The following is a 20,699-nucleotide window of genomic DNA, read 5'->3' as shown; positions in this document are numbered from 1 at the left end:
GAAGAAATGACTCGGATAGGAAACCTAGGACGGATAGCAAACTTAGGAGGGAAGAAACGGGAAGAAACGGGAAGAATTGGGAAAATATCGGAGAGAGAGACTAGCAAACAGCCTAGGGAAAAGCCGGACGAAAAAGGAGCCGGAAGAAGCTATTGAAAGCCTAGGCATAGACTCGGATACGGACTACGGGGGGAAGCTGGGAGAAATCTCTAAGGTCGAAAGCGAAAGTGAAAGCTAGAGCAAACAGACTCGGACGCGGACTGTGGGGAGAGGCCAGGAGAAATGAGGGAGGAATATCGTTGGAGGAAAGCTTGGGGAAACATACCGGGTAGAGAAAAATGTTAGGGAAATTGAAGCCGCGGGGGGCAGGCCGAGGCGGAAACGAAAGCCACTTTGGGGTTCTCAAGTTAGCCCGGGAATAGGGGGCGAAAAGTTGAAACCAGAAGCTGAGACGTAAGCCAGATTGGGATCCGTCTGATTAGCCCGGGGAGCAAAGGACGGGAAGCCAAATCGTGGGGCGGAGACGTACGCTGGGTTGAATTCGCCAGGCTAGCCCGGGGAACTTAGATTGAATCCTAGTGGCGGAGACGCAAGCTACACTGTGTTACTCGCGGAAGCCGCCGCGTGCAGAGAGAGCACGGGGCGTGAATAGATAGGGAACGCTGGCGTAGGCCGTGGTTCAGACGCGAAAGGGTTAAGCGTGGAGACCGCGGAGCGCGCAAAGCCGAGCCGCGCAAAGCCGGGAAGCTGCGCAGATGAGAGAGGCGCGCGGGCTGAAGCGGCGCAGAGCCGGGAACCCGCCGGCGGGGCGAGGTGCCGGAAAGCTGCGGGGATAAGAGAAACAGAAGTTTAGAAGTAAAAGAGAAATAGGAATGCTGGAAGATAGAAGTGAAATGGGAGAGGTAGGAATGCCCGGAGATAGAGAAATAGAGAAAAATAAGGCCTCCCCTCAACATGCCAATTAGAAGGCTTGGATTCGGTCTGCCCGATTAGTGAGGCGATGAGCACCTGGGCGGCTAGCCGCAGGTCACCGAAGACAGGCACGAATTAACATCAGTAAGGCCTCCCCACAATAAGGCAATGAGAAGGCTTGGATTCGGTTTGCCTGATAGGTTTTGTAAACACCTGCAGGCAGTTCTAGCAGAGTAGAGCATGCGCTGCAGGGCACCGAACACAGGCACGCATCAGCGCCTAAAAACCTCCTCACAATGGCGAAGAGAGGACCCGGATTCGGTTTTCCTGATTGATAGGACTTGTAAGAGCCTGTGGCAACGCTAGCAAGTAGAGCAGAGTGTGTGCCGTGGGACACCGAAGACAGGCGCGTATCAACGCCAAAAAATAAAAAGAAAGGGGGATCTGTGGGGAGCAATCCGGACTAGACTAAGTTACTCGAATTAGGACTTATTCTATGCATCTGCTCTCCCACAATATGGCGCTGGGAGAGAAGTAAACAGCTTCCGCACAGCTGCCTCCAGTTCAACCAATTAACTGTAGGACTTGCTCCTGATTGGAGAGCAGCGTACTCGGCGTGTGGGCAGCCGAGTTGGGATTGGCAGAGAAGGACTATAAAGGAGGAGAGAAACGGCATGCACGAGGAACATCTATGGGGAACATCTAAGGGAACCCGTGCAGCCCCCAGAGAGCCGGCCGGCGGTGTGCCGCTCCCCTGCGGAAGTGGGGAATGCGGCCAGGGGGAACTGCCCTTCCACGGAGGTGGAAGGGATAGTAGCCAACCCGGGAAGAACCAGCAGCAAACCCGGGGAGGGCCGAGCAGATGAAAGAACAGCGCAGGGTCCTGTGTTGCTCCTCCACGAAGAGGGGGAGCGACATAATGGTGCCGTGACTCGGATATGAAGCCTAGGCAGGGTTTAGTGTCGTTCCCCCATGAAGACGGGGAGCGACACCCAGGGGGCAAATTACCTCTATTTTCATTTTCTTTAAAGTTAGATCATTTTATAATTAAGAACTTATTGAAGCAGACTCTCCCAACGTGTAAGCTACTCCCTGGGGAGAAATTTATGCAGAGAGCCTCTGACTTAACATCATATATGCTACAAACTATACAATGAATACGTGACATTCTTAGTCAATTTGTAATCATTATAAACAAGCCACTGTTTGAAAGGTTATCACTAAAAAAAAAGTACAAATAATTTATAGTGTCATTCATTAGGTTATGTTTAAAAGACAAGGTCTTTAATAAAGGAATAATAATGTGGCTTGTATCTTATTTGTTTCAAATATCAGTTGATGATGATGATGAAATGATGATGTTGAAAACTGACATTTTGTGGCTCTACACTATTTACAAGGTACTTCTGGATAACATTTCCATTTAATCCTCACAAATCTATGAAGTTACCATATTTATAAGTCAGAAAGCATAAGGTCAGAGATTTTTTAACTTGGTCACTTCCCATGTTATTAACAGATTAAGGACTGGAATTCAGGAGAACAGAGAATGACATAAAATCTCATATTTTTCCCCATCAAAAAATCTTGAATAGTAGTTCAATAATCTGAAAGCTAAAAGAAACAGAAGCAAATAAAAACATGTAGTCTACTAAGTACTTTAATTAACTTTGTCTCTTTTGATGTCTATAACTGACTTGATTGGCACATATAGGAACTTAAAATTAGTATTCTGAATGTGCAGTTGTGGGGGAGGTCAGAGAATGAGCTACATAGTATCAGAAAATTTGCCTCATTTCTGGTTATCCCTTCTCAAGTCAACTCAAAAGCTTTATTAACAAACTGAATCCTCATTTTGCTTATAGGAAAAGTGGAAATTTTTGCTTACAAAGATAACTTGAAGTTCCTATGAAACATTTAATTTTGAAAAATTCAGTCTACTACCCTGAAGTGAAGTGTTTCATTTTCATAAAATATAAAGCAATAAGAAATAGAGGGTAATATACTTTGTATATTCAAGAATTAGAAAAGCTACAAAATCATGCAAGTGGCAAACTGATATACAATGCATTTTGAAGTATATTTTGCATAATTATCGTAAGTTGGGAAAGGAAATAGAAGATCTTCTTAGTGTGCATCATTTTAACAACTCTTAGAATGCTATCAAAGACATAGAATTATTACATTCTTCTGTGTGATCCAGCAGTTCCACTACTGGATATATATCCAAAGGATATATATCTTCATTCCCAAGTTTACTACAGTATTATTCACAATAGCTAAAAAAGGAAGCCACATAAGTGTCCATCAATTGCTAAATGGGTAGAGAAAAAAAATTTCCACATCTCTACATTTTCTTTCATCATGTAATCTCACTTTTGCCATTGAATCACGTTTCTATCTTTTCTCCATTTGTTTTCCAACAAGTAATTCAGGTTTTCAGTTTCCAATACCCTAATTAGGAGATAACCTTTGGTTAGCTACTAGACAAGCTTACCTTTCTAAAGTACCTGAACCACCACTTTCATAGGTTCTGTACCCTGTTCACTACATCAACTCCTTATGTCCTGTGGGATCAGGTAAAAAGTCCTCTGCCTGACCCAAGAGCTCCAGAATCTAACATCCAACCACAGGACCCAAGTTTCCATCTAGCCCAGCTGCTATCTTAGTGATTTCAACCCACAACCATCCTAGACCGCCAATCCTTTCTTCATCTAATGCTTCTCCTTTCAGCCTAACCAAATCCTACATGATCTTCAAAATCAACAAATATGTCTTTATCCCCAATGAAACGATTTCACTTCCTATTGAATTCCCAATCAATGACCACATACTTGATTAATTTTTCTTTAATTTCTCTATGTTAATTACACTAGTAGCCACTATTAGCATAATCTTGTCCTGTGTGAACAGTTTTCTTCACCTTAGTGAACACATACAGCATGATCAGTATTGAACTGCTTGATTATTGGCATTTTCACAAGTAAACATCTAGCCATGTAATATATTAAGTAACCATATACTCTGCCCAACTCCTACCTGCTCCTCCCTGACCCAGTTTTGCTTTATTTACTTATTTAAAATATTACTGAGGTAAGACCATGTGAAAGCTGTGTGTGCAAATTTTCAAGTGCAAGTAAGAAAATAGTAAAGCCAATAGTTCAAGGAATCTTTGAGTCAAACAATTTAAGATCAAGCGTGGGGCTGGCACTGTGGCCTAGGAGGCTAAGCTTACACCTAAGGTGCCAGCATCCCATATGGGTGCCGGTTTTTGTCTCAGTTGCACCTCTTCTGATCCGGCTCTCTGCTATGGCCTGGGAAAGCAGTAAAAGATGCCCCACGTGCTTGGACCCCTGCACCCACAGGGAGACCTGGAAGAAGCTCCTGGATCATCCCAGCTGCAGCTAATGTGGCCACTTAGGGAATGAACCAGCAAATGGAAGACCTTTCTCTTTGTGCATGTCTCTGTAACTCTACTTCTCAAATAAATAAATAAAAATCTTTTTTAAAAAAAATCAAGTGTAAGAAAGAGAAAACTGTAAAGGCAAGAATTTTGAAAACCTCTAGTCTTTGGTTATACTAGTTTAGTTTGAGAAAAAGCAATGTAGCAATGGTAGATGGGTGTCCTTTGACATAGAAGCTTAGGAGGGCCATTGACATAGTAATGGGTGACAGCCATGCGACCACACCCTCCTTGGTGTCTTCAAACTCAAATCTCACAGCAGGGATGGTGGGAAGGGAGACAGGAAGCAGGAAAGGAAGACAAGCACTCTGTAAGCTCAAATGTCTGCTTTCCCCTTTCAGCACAAATTGAAGTGATACCATGCAAAATTTGTGGCGATAAGTCCTCCGGGATCCACTACGGAGTCATCACGTGTGAAGGCTGCAAGGTACGGGACTTTAACCCCACGCGGTTCCATGTTTGTCTCAGGCACGGCACCTGTGTACCCCACAGCACACGTCCTGAAGCCTTCTTGAAGGAAGGCCTGCCAGCTGCCAACACTGGCATTTTTCTCTCTTGGGTGGGTGGGAGGCTCTTCTGTTTGTTATGGTCTAACTGGTCAGGAGCTCCTTAAAAGTAGAGTCTTACTTAGGAGCTTCGATTTTTCACATTTACAGAGATGTACATCCAGACTTAGGCAACGCTTTTGCCGCATTGTCCTCCAGTGTTGTCTGTAAGACACTTAACCGAAGGTTAAAATAATGATTGTAAACTAAGGGGCATACATATACCTGCTTGAGAAAGAGGAACCCAGGATAACAGTTGCAGTGTGCATATGCCTACCTTTTAGTCTCCCATTCCAGAGCAAGAAGCAAAAACTGGAATCTTGGGAAGGTAGAAGTAGACCAGATGATTCCCAAATCCATTAAAAATCATCTGCCTCAATCTCTTCGTTAGTCCCTGAGGTCCTGAAGAATAAAGCAAGATTACATCATCTCCCCTACCTCACTGATCCAGGCAGCGGAGAGCTGACCAAAACTGTGGGTTTCTTCACTCCCAGTCCAGTGTCTCCCTCCCAGAAAGATCTCACCAATCCTTCCAATAAAAACTCCAAATCCTGTGAGCAAGTTCCTTCCCGAATAGCAGGCAACATATTCTGAAATAAGAGAAATTTGAAATCTTAAAAAGACATTTCTATACTAACTTTAAAGACAACAAGTAAAATGCAATTGCAATCTTACAGGGAACAGGTGATACGACATCTAATTTATTGGCAAGAATAAATCTATTTTGGATCCAAAATAAGTGAATCATTAGCTTAAGTTCAGTGAACTAAAAGAGGTGTAGTGCATCCTGGATTCTAAGATCCAATGTTAATCTTAAGAGGTCTGTAAACATAAAAGGGAAAAAAAAATTGTGTAACTGCCAAATAGTGGTGCTGGGTGAGAAACTGAGTCTTTATAGCAGTCTCAAAAAGGTATGATTCCTCAAATTGAAATCAAATGGAGCCAGCGCCACGGCTCACTAGGCTAATCCTCCGCCTGCGGTGCCAGCACACCGGGTTCTAGTCCCGGTCGGGGCGCCGGATTCTGTCCCGGTTGCCCCTCTTCCAGGCCAGCTCTCTGCTGTGGCCAGGGAGTGCAGTGGAGAATGGCCCAAGTCCTTGGGCCCTGCACCCCATGGGAGACCAGGATAAGTACCTGGCTCCTGCCATCGGATCGGCGCAGTGCGCTGGTTGCAGCGCGCTGGCCGCTGCGGCCATTGGAGGGTGAACCAACGGCAAAGGAAGACCTTTCTCTCTTTCTCTCTCTCACTGTCCACTCTGCCTGTCAAAAAAATAAAAATAAAAATAAAAGAAATCAAATGGAAGAAAACAAAAAGGAATTAATGAGAATAAAAAGGGAGAGGGAAGAAGGAGAAGGAGAACAATATCAATGTACCCACCTGTCAATATCCTGATCTGAATTATCATCACCTCTACCTGCGTTCCAAATGATTAGAGATAATCCATGAATGAACACCTAGAGATATCCCTTGTACTCTGTCTCTCTGCAAACATATGATTAAGAATTGTTTTAAATGTTTTATTTATTTTCATTTATTATTATTTATTTCTTTATTTGAAAGGAAGAGTGACAGAAGGGGGGAAAAACAGAGACAGAGGGAGGGAGAGATATTCCATCTGCTGATTTATTCCACAAGTGCCCACAACAGCTGAGGCTTGGCTGGGCCAAAGCCAGGTGCCTGAGACTCTATCCAGATCTCCCATGTGCGTGGCAAAAACCCAAATACTGGAGCCATCAGCTGCTGCTTTTCCGGGACCTAGTAACAGGAAGCTGGGTGATAAGCAGAGCAGGTGGACTCAAACCAGTCATTCTAATTTGGGACATAGGTTTCCCAAGCAGAAACTTAACTGCTGCAGAAGAGTACCTGACCCAAGGATTGCATGTTATCCATCTTGGTGAATTGTTTTTAAATTCATCAAGAAGAAACAATAAAGAAAAAGTATAAGTGGGCAATGTTTTACCTTTCTTGAAGAAAGTATTGCTTTCTTGGGGCAGGTAGACAGTTTTCTTCATAAATACTCATAATTTTTTTAATCAAAACATTTCCATTGACAGCATTTCTAAATGATTTGTTGGCTCATTATGCAGTTTAAGAGCTCTACTCTAGTTTACTTCATATCCATTGAAAAATTTTTTTTAAATTGTCAAAGTAGGGATATTTGGTATTTTGTGGTATAAGCACTATTTGGAAAACATCTGATTTCAAAATGCAAGGATATGTTCAAGTCTAGGAGCAAAGCATTTAAACAATAAATTTTTAAAATTTAATGACTGTACAAATATAATTCAGCAATTCAATTGTGAGGAACTAATATTTAAGTTCCTATCATCTTTTTTATTTAAAGAAAAAATTACAAAAAAATTATGCTATTGAATTTATACTGTTGAAGCACACTCTGAAGTCTTAGTCAAGATGACTTTGTAAACCATGCTGTTTTATTTATTTCATGGAAAAGCCTACATTTGTAAATATGAGGATGCTACATTTTTCTTAAAGTAGAAAACTTAAGAAGCTCTATTCACAGTGAACATGTCAATGTCAGCACATTCAGTTATCAACCTCTGATTTTTCAGTGTACTGTTTTCAAGTCAACCCATTTTATTTTTTAATTAATTAATTTTTTAAGGAATACAAATTTGTAAGTACAACTTTAGGAATATAGTTATTCTTTCAACCATACTCACCCTCCCCACCTGCTTCTCCTCCCTCTCTCCTTCCCAGTTCCATTCTCCATTAAGATTCATTTTCAATTAACTTTATACACAGAAGACCAACTCTATGCTACATAAAGATTTCAACAATTTGCACACACACGCATACACACAAAAAATTGCTTGAGCCTAGTCTTATAGTTAACTCTCGTAATACAACTCTTTGAGGATAGAGATCTTGCATGGGAAGTTAATGCACAGTGACTCCTGTTGTTAATTTTTTTTAAAGATTTATTTATTTTTATTTGAAAGTCAGAGTTACACAGAGAGGAGAGGCAGAGAGAGAGAGAGAGAGAGGTCTTCCATCCGATGGTTCACTCCCCAATTGGCCGCAGTGGCTGGAGCTTCTGCCGGGTCTCCCATGCGAGTGCAGGGGCCCAAGGACTTGGGCCATCTTCTACTGCTATCCCAGACCATAGCAGAGAGCTGTATTGGAAGAGGAGCAGCCGGGACTAGAACCAGTGCTCATATGGGATGCCGGCGCTTCAGGCCAGGGTGTTAACCTGCTGCATCACCACGCCGGCCCCTCCTGTTGTTAATTTAACAATTAACACTCTTATTTATGACATCAGTGAGCACCCAAGGCTCTTGACATGAGCTGACTAGGTTATGGAAGCCTTTTAAATCCACAAACTATGTCAGTATTTAGACAAGGCCATAAGCAAATTGGAAGTTCTCTCCTCACTTTAGAGAAAAGTACATCCTTCTTTGATGGCCACTTCTTTCCGCTGGGGTCTCATTCACAGAGATCCTTCTTGTAGAACATTTTTTGACACAATGTCTTGGCTGTCCATGCCTGAAATGCTCTCATGGGCTTTTAAGCCTGACTAGGAAGCCTTAAGGGCTGATTCTGAGGTCAGAGTGTTACTTAAAGCAATTGTCATTCTATGAGTGTGCTGTGTAAATCACCCATTTTAAATAGCACCCATTCAACTCATGCACTTATTGAATTTCCTGTTCATTCAACGTAATTTGAAATATAATCTCTTGCTCATGCCAAAACCCTCATTTACAAAATGAGCAACAGACAAGCAAGAAATGTCTCACAATTAATGTCATATTGGCCTTAAATTAGGGCTGTAGCTGTGACTTTAGGAAACTCTTTCCTGTCATCTTTTACTAAGTGGTACTAGAGTAATCAAAGATTTTTAAAAAAACTCAAAATTCTTACTTAAAATGTAAATTTTAAATCATTTTTAATAAAGACCAGTAGTCTGAGATCATGCTTTGTGACAGTTTTCATGGTATATGAAAGATATCATTTCCTTTTTTTTAGAGATTTATTTACTTATTTGAAAGACAGAATTACAGTGAGTGAGAGGGAGGGGGAGAGACAGAGAGATTTTCCATCTGTTGATTTACTCCCCAGATAGCTACAACAGCTGGGGCTAGGCTACGCTGCAACCAGGAGCCTGGAGCTCCATCTGGGTCTCCCACGTGAACAAAGGCCCCCAAGGACTCAGGCTATCTTCCACTGCTTTCCCAGGTGCCTTAGCAGGGAGCTGGATTGGAAGTGGAGCAGCCAGGACTCGAACGAGAGCCCATAGGATGCAGGCTTTGCATGTGACAGCTTAACAATGCCAGTGCCAAAGGACATCATTTTGATCCCTATGGACTTATGTGTGATTTCTAATTTAAGGAGTTCTATGAATTCCATAGAACTTGGCAATCAGATGTCTCATTCTGATGTCACTGGTTCATTAAATAAATAATACACATGAATATATAGAGATAAAACTACTCCTGTTGTTGAATGCCTTTGAGCACTCTTTCCCTCTAAGGAGATCCTTGGCCACACATCCCTTTCTTTATAGGTTGACCAAGCTGTTGTCACAGTTCTATGTTAGCCATAGTGAAGCCCATGACAAAAGGAAAACTCATGTAGATCCTGTCTTTCTTAAACCATTGGGTTTTATTTTGTTGATTTAACACTTTGTTGTTGAACTATTATTTTTCCTGATTGCCAATGTTTTTGTTGGGCCTTAAGTCTGAGGCCAAGGTAATTGCCTCTCAGTGTCACCTAGTCCCATACCTACTTTATCCTCCTTTAAATAGTTGACAAACACAGAAGTTATTTGAAGGAAGCTGGAAGACCTATTCTAGGCCTCTCAGAAAGGTGTGTACTGAACTTAACCCTTCTTGGCCTAGCATTTAAAATGTATTGAAATGCCTGGGTTCAAGTCCCAGCTCCTCTCCCAGTTTCAGGTCCCCGCAATGCATATCTTACACTGCAGCAGCTGATGGCTCAAGCCACCCACATGGAAGACCTAGATTAAGTTCCCCACTCCTGACTTTTGCCTGGCTCAGTCCCCAACTGCTGCAAGGAAGTAAATTGGTGGATGGATGATATCTCCTCTCTCTCTCTCTCTCTCTCTCTCTTTCTCTCTCTCTTACCCTCTCTCCATTCCATCTCTCTGCCTTTTAAATAAATTAAAATGTTTTAAAAAAGAAAATATGATGCTGAGAGCTGTCTTTTCCTAAAATTTCTCTTGCTGTGTCTATTGTAGACCATCATTTTGCACAGGGCACTTTGCACTTTAGCTGCTTTGCTCGAGACAGTCCAAGAGCAAAGAGTGATTAGAGAAACTGATTGTGGAGGTGGATGAACAGAAGCGTGATAACTTTCATATCTCTAGAGAAAATGCTTCTTTTCTCCAATAGAATTTTTTCATAAGATAGCTAAAGGAGTTGGTATTCAAGGAATTTTCTTAAAATAAACTCAGCTGTGCATTTATTTAAAGGAGTAGTATACAGTCCCTGGCAGTTCATTTTGTACTAGAAGGACCCAAAGGGGCTTTTATGAAGACTTTCAATATTGCCAGAGCAGAGATAATTTGTTCTATTTTTTACTTATTACTTACTTCTTTTTTTAAGATTTATTTTTCATTTATTTGAAAGGCAGAGTTACAGAGAGGCAGAGGCAGAAAGAGAGAGAGGTCTTCCATCCACTGTTTCACCCCCCAGATAGCCGCAATGGCCAGAGCTGTGCCGATCCAAAGCCAGAAGCCAGGAGCTTCGTCTGGGTCTCCCATGCAGATGCAGGGGCCCAAGGACTTGGGCCATCTTCTACTGCTTTCCCAGGCCATAGCAGAGAGCTAGATCGGAAGTGGAGCAGCTGGGACTCGAACCAGTGCCCATATGGGATGCTGGCACTGCAGGCTCCAGCTTTACCCACTATGCCACAGCACCAGCGCCATTACTTACTTCTTGTTGAAGAATTTATACCAGAGCACTTCAAAAATTCATGGAAATTTGAATTAAAAGATACGCTTATGTTGATGCAAAACATGGGAAATCCATACGTTTCAAAAAAGTTCATGGAAAATATGTATCATGCAAAAACTTCATATGGATTTCAAAAATGTTTATGCACCAAAATAAAATTATCTTTTCATTCCATTTTCTGTGAACTTTGTGTAGTCCTCTCATATATGACATTCCTTTATTTAGAGATATGGTTGATTATAAGGTACATCACTGGTTTAGAAAACAACTTTCCAGAAGCATTCTGGCCAAATTAAAAAAACTTTCAAATGGCCGACGCCGCGGCTCACTAGGCTAATCCTCCGCCTTGCGGCGCTGGCACACCGGGTTCTAGTCCTGGTCAGGGCACCAGATTCTGTCCCGGTTGCCCCTCTTCCAGGCCAGCTCTCTGCTGTGGCCAGGCAGTGCAGTGGAGGATGGCCCAAGTGCTTGGGCCCTGCACCCCATGGGAGACCAGGAGAAGCACCTGGCTCCTGCCATTGGGTCAACGTGGTGCGCCGGTCGCAGTGCACCAGCCGCGGCGGCCATTGGAGAGTGAACCAACGGCAAAGGAAGACCTTTCTCTCTGTCTCTCTCTCTCACTGTCCACTCTGCCTGTCAAAAAATAAAAAAGAAAAAAAAAGAAAAAAATTTCAAATGGGGAAAATGCATCTTCCAAGCAAGGAAAAGAGTAGCAGATACTGACTGACCCCACACTCTCAGTGTCACCAGTGCTAGCAGGACCTTGAGTTTCCCACCTCCACAGCACATGCGCTTCCCACTCCTTCCCCCTCCCCACTGCTCTGTGGGAGCAAGAGTTTTTGATTTTTGTTTTTTGTTTTTTTTCCAGAACTGCAAGCTCACAATTTTTTTTAATAAAAATATTTATTTATTTGAAAGGCATAGTTACAGAGAGGCAGAGGCAGAGAAAGAAAGGTCTTCCATCCATTAGTCCACCCCCCAGATGGCTGCAATGGCTGCAGCTGCACTGATCTGAAGCCAGGAGCCAGGAGCCTTTTCTGAACCTCCCTTGCAGGTTCAGGGGCCAAAACACTTGGTCTGTCTTCCACTGCTTTCCCAGGCCACAGCAGAGAGCTAGATGGGAAATAGAGTAGTCAGGACTCGAACCAGTGCCCATTTGGGATGCCAGCACTGCTGGCGGTGGCTTTATCTGCTATACCACAGCTCCGGCCCCCTCAATGATTTTATGCAAACATTCATTAAATGAATGAATGAATGAATGAATGACACTTTCATATATATACTGATAACATATATTTTCCCCAGCAAAAACCTGTGCAAGCTATCCAAGGAGCAATATCCAAAGAATTTTAAAAATTAAGCTTTTGGAAACCAGGTGGCCACATGGCCCAACCACCTGTGTCAAGCTCCACCCCCATCCTAATGGGATTCGCTGCTCCTACTTCCCTGCCCACCCCCCAGCAAGGTTTTAAAAGGAAGGTTCCTGAAACACCTGGCTCTCTTTCTTTCTCTCTCTCCTGACCCCTTGTCTCTATCTCTGTCTCTCTCTTACACTCTCCTTCTCCCTCTTTTCCTTCTTTGCCCCTTCCCTCCAGTCTATTGGGTTTCCCCCAATAAACTCTTTCCCTTAAAAAAAAATTAAACTATTAACATTCACAGTAGAAAATGTGGCAAATTTAACATATGTTAATATTCACTGCATTCTCCTTCTTGTAATACTGTTTCTCTCCCCCTTCTCTTTCTCCCTTTAGGGTTTCTTTAGGAGGAGCCAACAGAACAATGCCTCTTACTCCTGCCCAAGGCAAAGAAACTGTTTAATTGACAGAACCAACAGAAACCGTTGCCAACACTGCCGACTACAGAAGTGTCTTGCCCTAGGAATGTCGAGAGATGGTAAGGCATCACCTTCCTATTTCTCACTTAAGGACTTTCAAATGCATGTTTTGCTGAAATCTATTTAAGCTACTGGAAGATCTCTAGATTAAGAAATTGGAGATAATAGGGAAAGAAAACTATAGTGCTAGTAGTGCATTAAGAGGTAAGAAAGAACATATAAAATATAGTATTGCCTATAAAGTAGGAAAACATGGAAGACTACCATAGTTCATGGAGCAGCCTGTGCTAACTAGGTTGCGTGAAAGCCACCTGAGCCGAGGTTGAAGGTGAGCACCCCTCTGAGGATGCCTGTGAATGAGCAGTTTTCTGGGACAGGACACTTTCAGAGCCAGAACTAGAAGGTCTCAGACAAACCAGTGTCATCTGATCACTAGGTAGGCCTCACTGGTGTACAGATTTCTTTGTGTGTGGAAATGCTAAGGAGGAGAATATGCTTCTATAAGGAAGCTCAAAAGCTTTGCTGACTAGTCATAACCACCCAATTAAGGACCAATAGTGTATTGAGCTGTGATGAAGTTCAAGTCCAAAACTGTGTAGGTGTCCTACTCAGAATGGAATTCAAGTGCACACTCCACCTTCACACCCAACCAAATGGGTGGCTTGACTCCCCAGATGAGCCTTTTGATTAATGAAAGAGAACAAATTAACTCAAACAATATTATCAATGAATTTTACTAATTGTATGTCCATTTTTAGGCATACATGTACATTAACTCATCCCTTACTGACATTGGCCACAGCTCTCCTGTATCAGATTTTAAATGTCCCTGTGTACAGGAGCCATTTCTGGCTTGTTCTTCCTGTATGTTCAATGGTTTAAAGCAAGTAACCAGGTGAATGATCCATTGAATTATTTTCTGCCTGGAGCCTGAAAAACAGGCAGTATCCTTGATACTTCACTCTCTCTATGGGTTCTGTGCCTCTGATCATGTTCCCTTCAGTGATGTTCAAGGTGGTATGGATCAAAACAAAACAAAACACAAAAGAAACTTCCTTAAGTTTCAAAGAATGATAGATAATTGTAGGTACTGAACCTTATTATATAGGGGTGTTGCGAGCTGTTCATTTATTTACCTTTTCATTAAGTCCCAAGCCATTTATACTTGTCTTGCACAAGTGTGCACCTATAAGACAAATTTTACAAAAAAAAAATTGAACTTGAATCCTTCAATTTATTCAGTACTTCTAAATCACCAGTGATGAAGTTTCTAAAACTTTCCTATTAACCCACTGATTTTTTTTTCTTTTATTTGTTTTTGTTGTATCTTGTTTACTTCTGATTTTCTCCTGTTTGGAGGCAGCATATTAATTGACAGTCTCTTAAAAGCCCCATTAATAACTGCAAAGAGATAAGCCATGTATTTGTTTGTGTTACTTCTTCCTACAACAAAAGAGAATATCTCTTCTAGAAAGGCTGATCTTGTAGGTCTGTGCTGGTGAAGAGAACCATGGGGAATGGATGAACATAGGGTCCATGCAGACTGAGCAGTCTCAGTGCCATCAATCCACAAGATCTGGGAGACTGAATGAATCCTACAACATAAAAAAAAAATGTGTTGGAAAGGTAGGAGGCTATTTAATGGATAGAGCCACAATCTGTTCTCAAGGGGGAAGAAATATACTATAGCACATAAACCTCTGTGTGAATGAAAGAAGGTAGTGTACAAGGACACTGAGTAGTAAGTCTAAGGATCAGTTTTGACTAAAGGTCCAACGGCTTCCTGACACTGCCAGGGACATCTTACCACATGCCTCTCAAGCATGTCTTATGCAAGCTAATCAGAAGGGGAAATGACCCAGGAGAGGAGTGGTGGTTGGGAATGTGGAGAAAGGGCTTAAGAAGGAAAAAAAATGTGATTCTAAGGAAAAAAAAGAAGCCTTCTTTATGTCATAGGTGCTGAATCTTGGTTACAAAGAGTAACTTCTACCTAATAAATTAGGCAACTACCAGTAAAATTGGCTAGGTTTTATCTTCTATTGATAAATAATGTCTTGAATGTGGTATTGAAGAAATCAAAAATTCATAAGTTGTGGTTAATTAGCTATGTCTAGTAAGGGCTCTAGAATGAGAGGTAGGGCTTCTCCTGACATTTATATCCTTACCTCCTACCGACTAAGCAATTATTTCCAAAGTGCTTCAGCATGGTACCAGTAGTTGAGGTAAGATGTCCTCCCACTTACCTTCTTTCTAAACCCCTTGGCTCCCCTCAAAGATAAAGTGGTATTTTCATTGGGGCATATGCACTGACTCTCTGTCAGTTAAGCCTGGCTCCAACAAGAGTTGATTCACCATATCTGGTCACTGAAACAGCATGGCTACTAGTAGCTAGCTTAATAAAACTATTGAGATCACTAGATTTTCATTCTCTCATGAATTTCTACTTTTATACTGGTTAATTAGCCAGGGCACATATATGTGTAGTCATCAAAGTCAGCAATAACAGATTTGTTCAAATTTAGCTCTAAGAGTCACAAACCAAATCCTCTTGAAATACATACACCTGAGTGTTCATATTTATTAAAAGGTAAGTATATGTGTGTGTATGTGTGTATGAAATGATATCATGAATGTGCCCACTGATTCTTCTCCACCATCTTTTATGTCTTTTATGTAGACCTTTCACCTTTCATAAATGTTATTTTAACTGAAGTTTTCACAAAGGAATCCTCAGTTGTAAATTGTGCAACTAGAAAAAGAAAAAACAGAAAAGCTGTTTGATATTATTAGAAAGAAACCAAGTCTAAAAGAGAAAATATGATATTCACCTTGCAAAAATCTGGAATGTATCCTACTAAATGGCATGCCTCTATGAGAAAACAAAACATCCCTAGAGGGACAGGTTTCAAAGATTGAGTTTCTTCTATCCAGAGCTGTATTGTCTAACCCACATGTCAATGCAATGTTCGAATCATCAAAGTAAAATTAAATTTAAAATTCAGTTCTCCAGCCACACTATCTATATTTAAAAGGCTCAATAGACACATATTCCACTACCATAGTGGAATAAATAAAGAACGTTCCATCAGCTCAGGAACTCCTGCAAAGAAAAGAAAGGAGGAGAGATGCAAGGAAATAAGGAAGGAAAGGAGGGAGGAAGGGAGTGAAGGAAAAGAAAGAAGAAAAGAAGGAAGGAAGAAGAAAAAAGAAAAGAAAAATGGGAAGGGGAAGGAGAAGGTGAGGAAGAGGAGGACGAAGAAGAAGAGAAAGAAAAGATGGAAGAGGAGGACAAGGAAGAAAATGAGAAGGGATTAGGTAAATTGGAACACATTTCTAACACAAAGCTTAGAGCACTAATAAAACAAACACATTTCTGAAGCTGAAGAGTTAAATTAAGACCAGTTTCATCATTAAACAAGAACTTTACAACCAGAGATGGATTAAACAATTTTCAAAGTTACTATAGGAAGCCATAGATGAGAGTTGTACAGTTGGATTCTTTTAAACAAAAACTGGCATCCAAGTGTGAGGCAGTACTAAGTAGAAATCTTTGAAGGAGTAGCAATTTTATCCTGGAATCACTACAAAAATTTCTATTCCATTTAGAATCCCACAATCCAAATAAACATAAAATGATTTCTGATACTTTTTGCATAAAATTATTCCTAACTAGCGTGCAATCGAAATGAAGGTTAAGAGCATATCTTGAGCAAACACCATCACCATCAAATATGTATAAAGCAGTTGCATTGTATATGGAATTGTGCTGGCTTCTGTAAGTGGTAGCAGTCTAACAAGAGGCTGCCTCTACCCTCAAGTGAATGTCAGTATAGAATAATTCAAGACTGAGAGGGACAAACGCTCAAAATATGTGCCATTCTTGTTAATGAATAATGACCAGAAGACTGCTAATACTTGGAAATATAATAGTATCACAGCCTTTGTTAAAATAGACTTACGAATACAACAAATAGATTTATAAATAATGACAAGGAGTTATCTATATGCCACAGAAGCTCAATAGTTGCATTTTTGCCATGTACTGTAATTTTTTCCAAATATGTCACCACTGTTATTGCATGAAGGAAGTATAAAACTGAAGCACACATCATTTCTGAAATGAATGGAAATTCATTCTAGAAAATTATTACGGTCATTGTCAGTGAACTTCTCAATTTAGGATGAAACCTGATAACTCTGAACTGTAGTAGAGCTTTAAGTTGTTTCTTTGAAAACATTCCAGTCACTTAGTGATCTAAATTGATTTCTTTAAAAAGGTCCATCTTTCCCTTCTTGCATTTTCAGGTGTTTTCCAGGGCAGAGGTTTTGGTTGTATGCTTTTTGACATTGTTCATGTTGATTAGGTGGTCCATAGTTAACAGCAGAATTCTGCACACCTCAGCTACAGGTTAGTTCTGTGGCTCTGAGGGTCACAGATGGCCTTGCCTTGGATAACAGCAGAGGCTTGGCTCTACTTCTCATATATCTGATTCTTCAGCAAGCTAGCTCAGGCATGTCCTTGTCACGGTGAGATGCCCAATCATTTAAGCCCCTTTCAAGCCTCTGTGTTGCATTTGTAAATATCACATGTGCCAGGACAGGTCATGTGACCCTGAGTCAAAGAGTAGAGAGGACATCTGTCGGAATGACAGAGCACCAAGGGCAGTATTGTGGCGCTGTGGGTTAAGTCTCCACCTGAAATGCCAGCATCCCATATGAGCACCAGTTCTAGTCCTGGCTGCTCCTCTTCCAATCCAGCTCTCTGCTGTGGCCTGGGAAGGCAGTAGGAGATGCCCCAGGAGCTTGGGCCTGCGTGGGAGACCAGAAAGAATCTCCTGGCTCCTGACTTCAGATCGACACAGCTCCAGCCATTGCAGCCATTTGGGGAGTGAACCAACAAATGGTAGACTTTTCTGTCTCTCCCTCTCACTCTCTGTAACTCTACCCCTCAAATAAATAAATCTTTTTTTAAAAAAATGACAGAGCACTGCAAATTGAGGAATATCATGTAAATAAGCAAAAGGAATCAGGTTCATTAATGTAATCAACCTGCCATAAAATACATTTTACCTAAATTTAAAGAACATAGAAAACTAAAGCAATGATTACTACATTTCTGTCTCCACACTCAAGAGTTTTTCATTCTCAATTTTTAATTTCCCCTAAAATTTAAACAAATCAGTGCAAAACTATTTTTTAAATGTTTACTTATTTTCACTTTAGTTGGAAGGCAAAGAGACAAAGACAGAGATAGATACCCTCCATCAGCTGATTCCTTCTCCAAATGCCTGCTACAGTCAGGGGCTGGGCCACGCTGAAGCCAGAAGCCAGAAACTCAATATGGGTGCCCCCACCGTGGGTGGCAGTTACCTGCTGCCTCCCAGGGTGCACATTAGCAGGAATCCAGAGTCAGAAGCAGAGCTGTGACTTAAATCCAGGCACCTGGACATGGGATGTGGTCATCCCAAGTGATGTTGTGCCAAATGCCCATCCCAACTCAAACTATCGTGCTAAAATAAGTCAGAAAGTAGATCTACCAAGGTGAAAACAAAGTCTAAATCTATAGCGAGAGGTACAGATCTTGTCACATGCGTAGCTCTGCAGCAAAGAGCTGTTCTGAATTTCCATGAATACTTGCAAAGGAAGATCTGCAAACAGAGAAACACAGCACATTACTTTCCTGGGGAAAGGACAAGTGTCCTTTCTCAATCAATATTTATAATTTTTATTTTCTCCTAAATAAAAATGCTTTTCTCTAGACAATAATATTGAGTAAATTTTTTGGAAAGATGTAATAGAAAGGTGCATAGAAAACTTTCCCAAAAAGTTACTGTTGAATTTTGTCCACAGAGAAACTGAAAATGTCACTGTGATTAGTAAGCAAACAAATTTGTCTCTAAGAAACAGAATCTAATCACAGCAGCGTCTCTACAAACAAAGTTAAACACAATGATATAAATGATTCAAGATTCTATAAGAGCAACAACTGAGGTGGAAAGGGGAGTTTGGTATGAATTAATCAGTTTGCTTGTCTTCGCTGAGAAGAATTACTGGATAATTACCACTTTATTTTCCTACTTAGTCAGCATAGAAGGCCAGAATGTAGATTTAAGAAAGATTAAGGAGAAATTGTTCAAATCCAGTAGGCATCAAAGGAAGCAAAGAGCCATGCCCCAATACCTGGAAGTATGTACAACACTTCCATTTACTTCCTGTTCGTCAGAACTTAATCTCATAGCCACACCTACTAGTGAGGGGGCTGGGAACTGTGGTCTCCCTTTTGAACAGCCTATACTCAGACAAAATTTGGTAGCCTGTACCCAATGGAAGTAGAAAATTAATTTCGGAGGAATATTATGAGGGCGAACAGCAGCTTTCTCACAGCAGGAGTCTCCTTTGTGGACCCTTTGTGCTAGAGTTCTTAAGCACTTCACCGTTTACTTATTCTCAAAAAAGCCCCGGCCTTAGCGACTACATCCAGGAATTCAATTTGTTTCTACCTTCCACTTCCTTCTTCCTACATTCTCAGAGCTCTCTACACCAACAAGTGAATGAACACTGTCACAAAAGAAAAACACAACCAAAACTCAGAGGGGAGCCTCCAAGGTTGCGTGACTGTTAGTCCCCCCCACTGACACGTGCCAACCAGTGCTTGCAGATTCCGAAGAGGTAGCCCCACGACTTGGGATATTCATCCCATAGAGAGAGTGGACAACATGTGAAGGGAAATGTCAAAATCTAAGAGTTCAGGAGGTGGAGTTCCATAAGTTAAGAAACAACACATTCAAACAAAATCATCTGCCTGTTACTACTCTGTTCTCCCAGAACCTCTGCCTCAATTTTCCCCAGAATTACTGAGGATGTTTCTGGTAGAAACAAAATAGCTAGGTTTATATTGTGCAAATGTGCTGAAATATTACACTATGTCCCATAAAAGTGAACAAGTATTCACATGTTAACACAAATTTTTGAAGAAAAAAATTGCAGGTGGTAGAATGAGGAAAAATAGCTGTTGTTGACTTACTTTCTGGGCATTGGAAGCATAAAATTGCTATTTTTTTTCAAAGATTATTATTATTTGATCTCAAAAGCCAAATGAAGACAAATGATGGGTTGACTTAAAATTATATTTATCCCTAGCCCCACATCTTTGGTCTTACTCAATATGCTATTTAAAAAAAAAAAAAAAAAAAAGCCTGCAAGTGGAATAGTAGGGCCCTATCTGGTAATCTAGTAATATTAATACTTTGAGTAAGATTAATAATGAATTTTGGTTGATATTTTAATTGCAGATACTATGGGTGTTTCATAGTTTTGTTTGTTTGTTTGTTTTTTGTTACATACTTTTTACATTTCTTCTTAGCTTGAGTTTAGTTCTCACCATGGACAGAAACTGGTACAAGCAACTTCTGAATCCACTTTTCACCAAACATGGAGTGCAGATGAATGGACTCCGAGGTTACAGCACAAAGGAGTTGTGTGTTTGATGTTGAGGGGACAACCATCGGTGACCACCTGGCTCTGAGTTGGCTAACGAGAATGATAACAAGTGCTGTTCTCTGTTTTTCTCTCTGCCCCAGCTGTGAAATTTGGGAGGATGTCTAAGAAGCAAAGGGACAGCCTGTATGCTGAGGTGCAGAAGCACCAGCAGCGGCTGCAGGAGCAGCGGCAGCAGCAGAGTGGGGAGGCCGAGGCCCTGGCCAGGGTGTACAGCAGCAGCATCAGCAACGGCCTGAGCAGCCTGAACAACGAGACCAGCGGCACTTACGCCAATGGGCACGTCATTGACCTGCCCAAGTCCGAGGGGTATTACAATGTAGATTCTGGCCAGCCATCCCCTGATCAGTCAGGACTTGACATGACTGGAATCAAACAAATAAAGCAAGAACCCATCTATGACCTCACATCTGTACCCAACTTGTTTACCTATAGCTCCTTCAACAATGGACAATTAGCTCCAGGAATAACCATGACTGAAATTGGTAAGTGGAATCTCCTGCAAGCTCAT

General features: G+C 41.3%; 1 protein-coding gene across 1 annotated transcript in view; it reads left to right on the top strand.

Moving 5' to 3' along the window:
- The window catches only part of RORB (RAR related orphan receptor B), a 227,126-nt gene that overhangs the window by 149,783 nt on the left and 56,644 nt on the right, over positions 1-20,699 (top strand). The window contains exons 2-4 of the mRNA XM_017341876.4: positions 4,717-4,802; positions 12,609-12,750; positions 20,272-20,673. Of these exons, the coding sequence (XP_017197365.2) occupies positions 4,717-4,802; positions 12,609-12,750; positions 20,272-20,673 (630 nt within the window). The remainder of the gene's footprint in view (positions 1-4,716; positions 4,803-12,608; positions 12,751-20,271; positions 20,674-20,699) is intronic.

This window comes from Oryctolagus cuniculus, chromosome 1, assembly GCF_051225735.1.
Source record: "Oryctolagus cuniculus isolate XC-2025 breed Fujian yellow rabbit chromosome 1, ASM5122573v1, whole genome shotgun sequence".
NCBI classification, from domain to species: Eukaryota; Metazoa; Chordata; class Mammalia; order Lagomorpha; family Leporidae; genus Oryctolagus; species Oryctolagus cuniculus.
The sequence above is the reverse complement of the archived record's forward strand: the minus strand, read 5'-3'. Positions and strand labels throughout refer to the sequence as shown.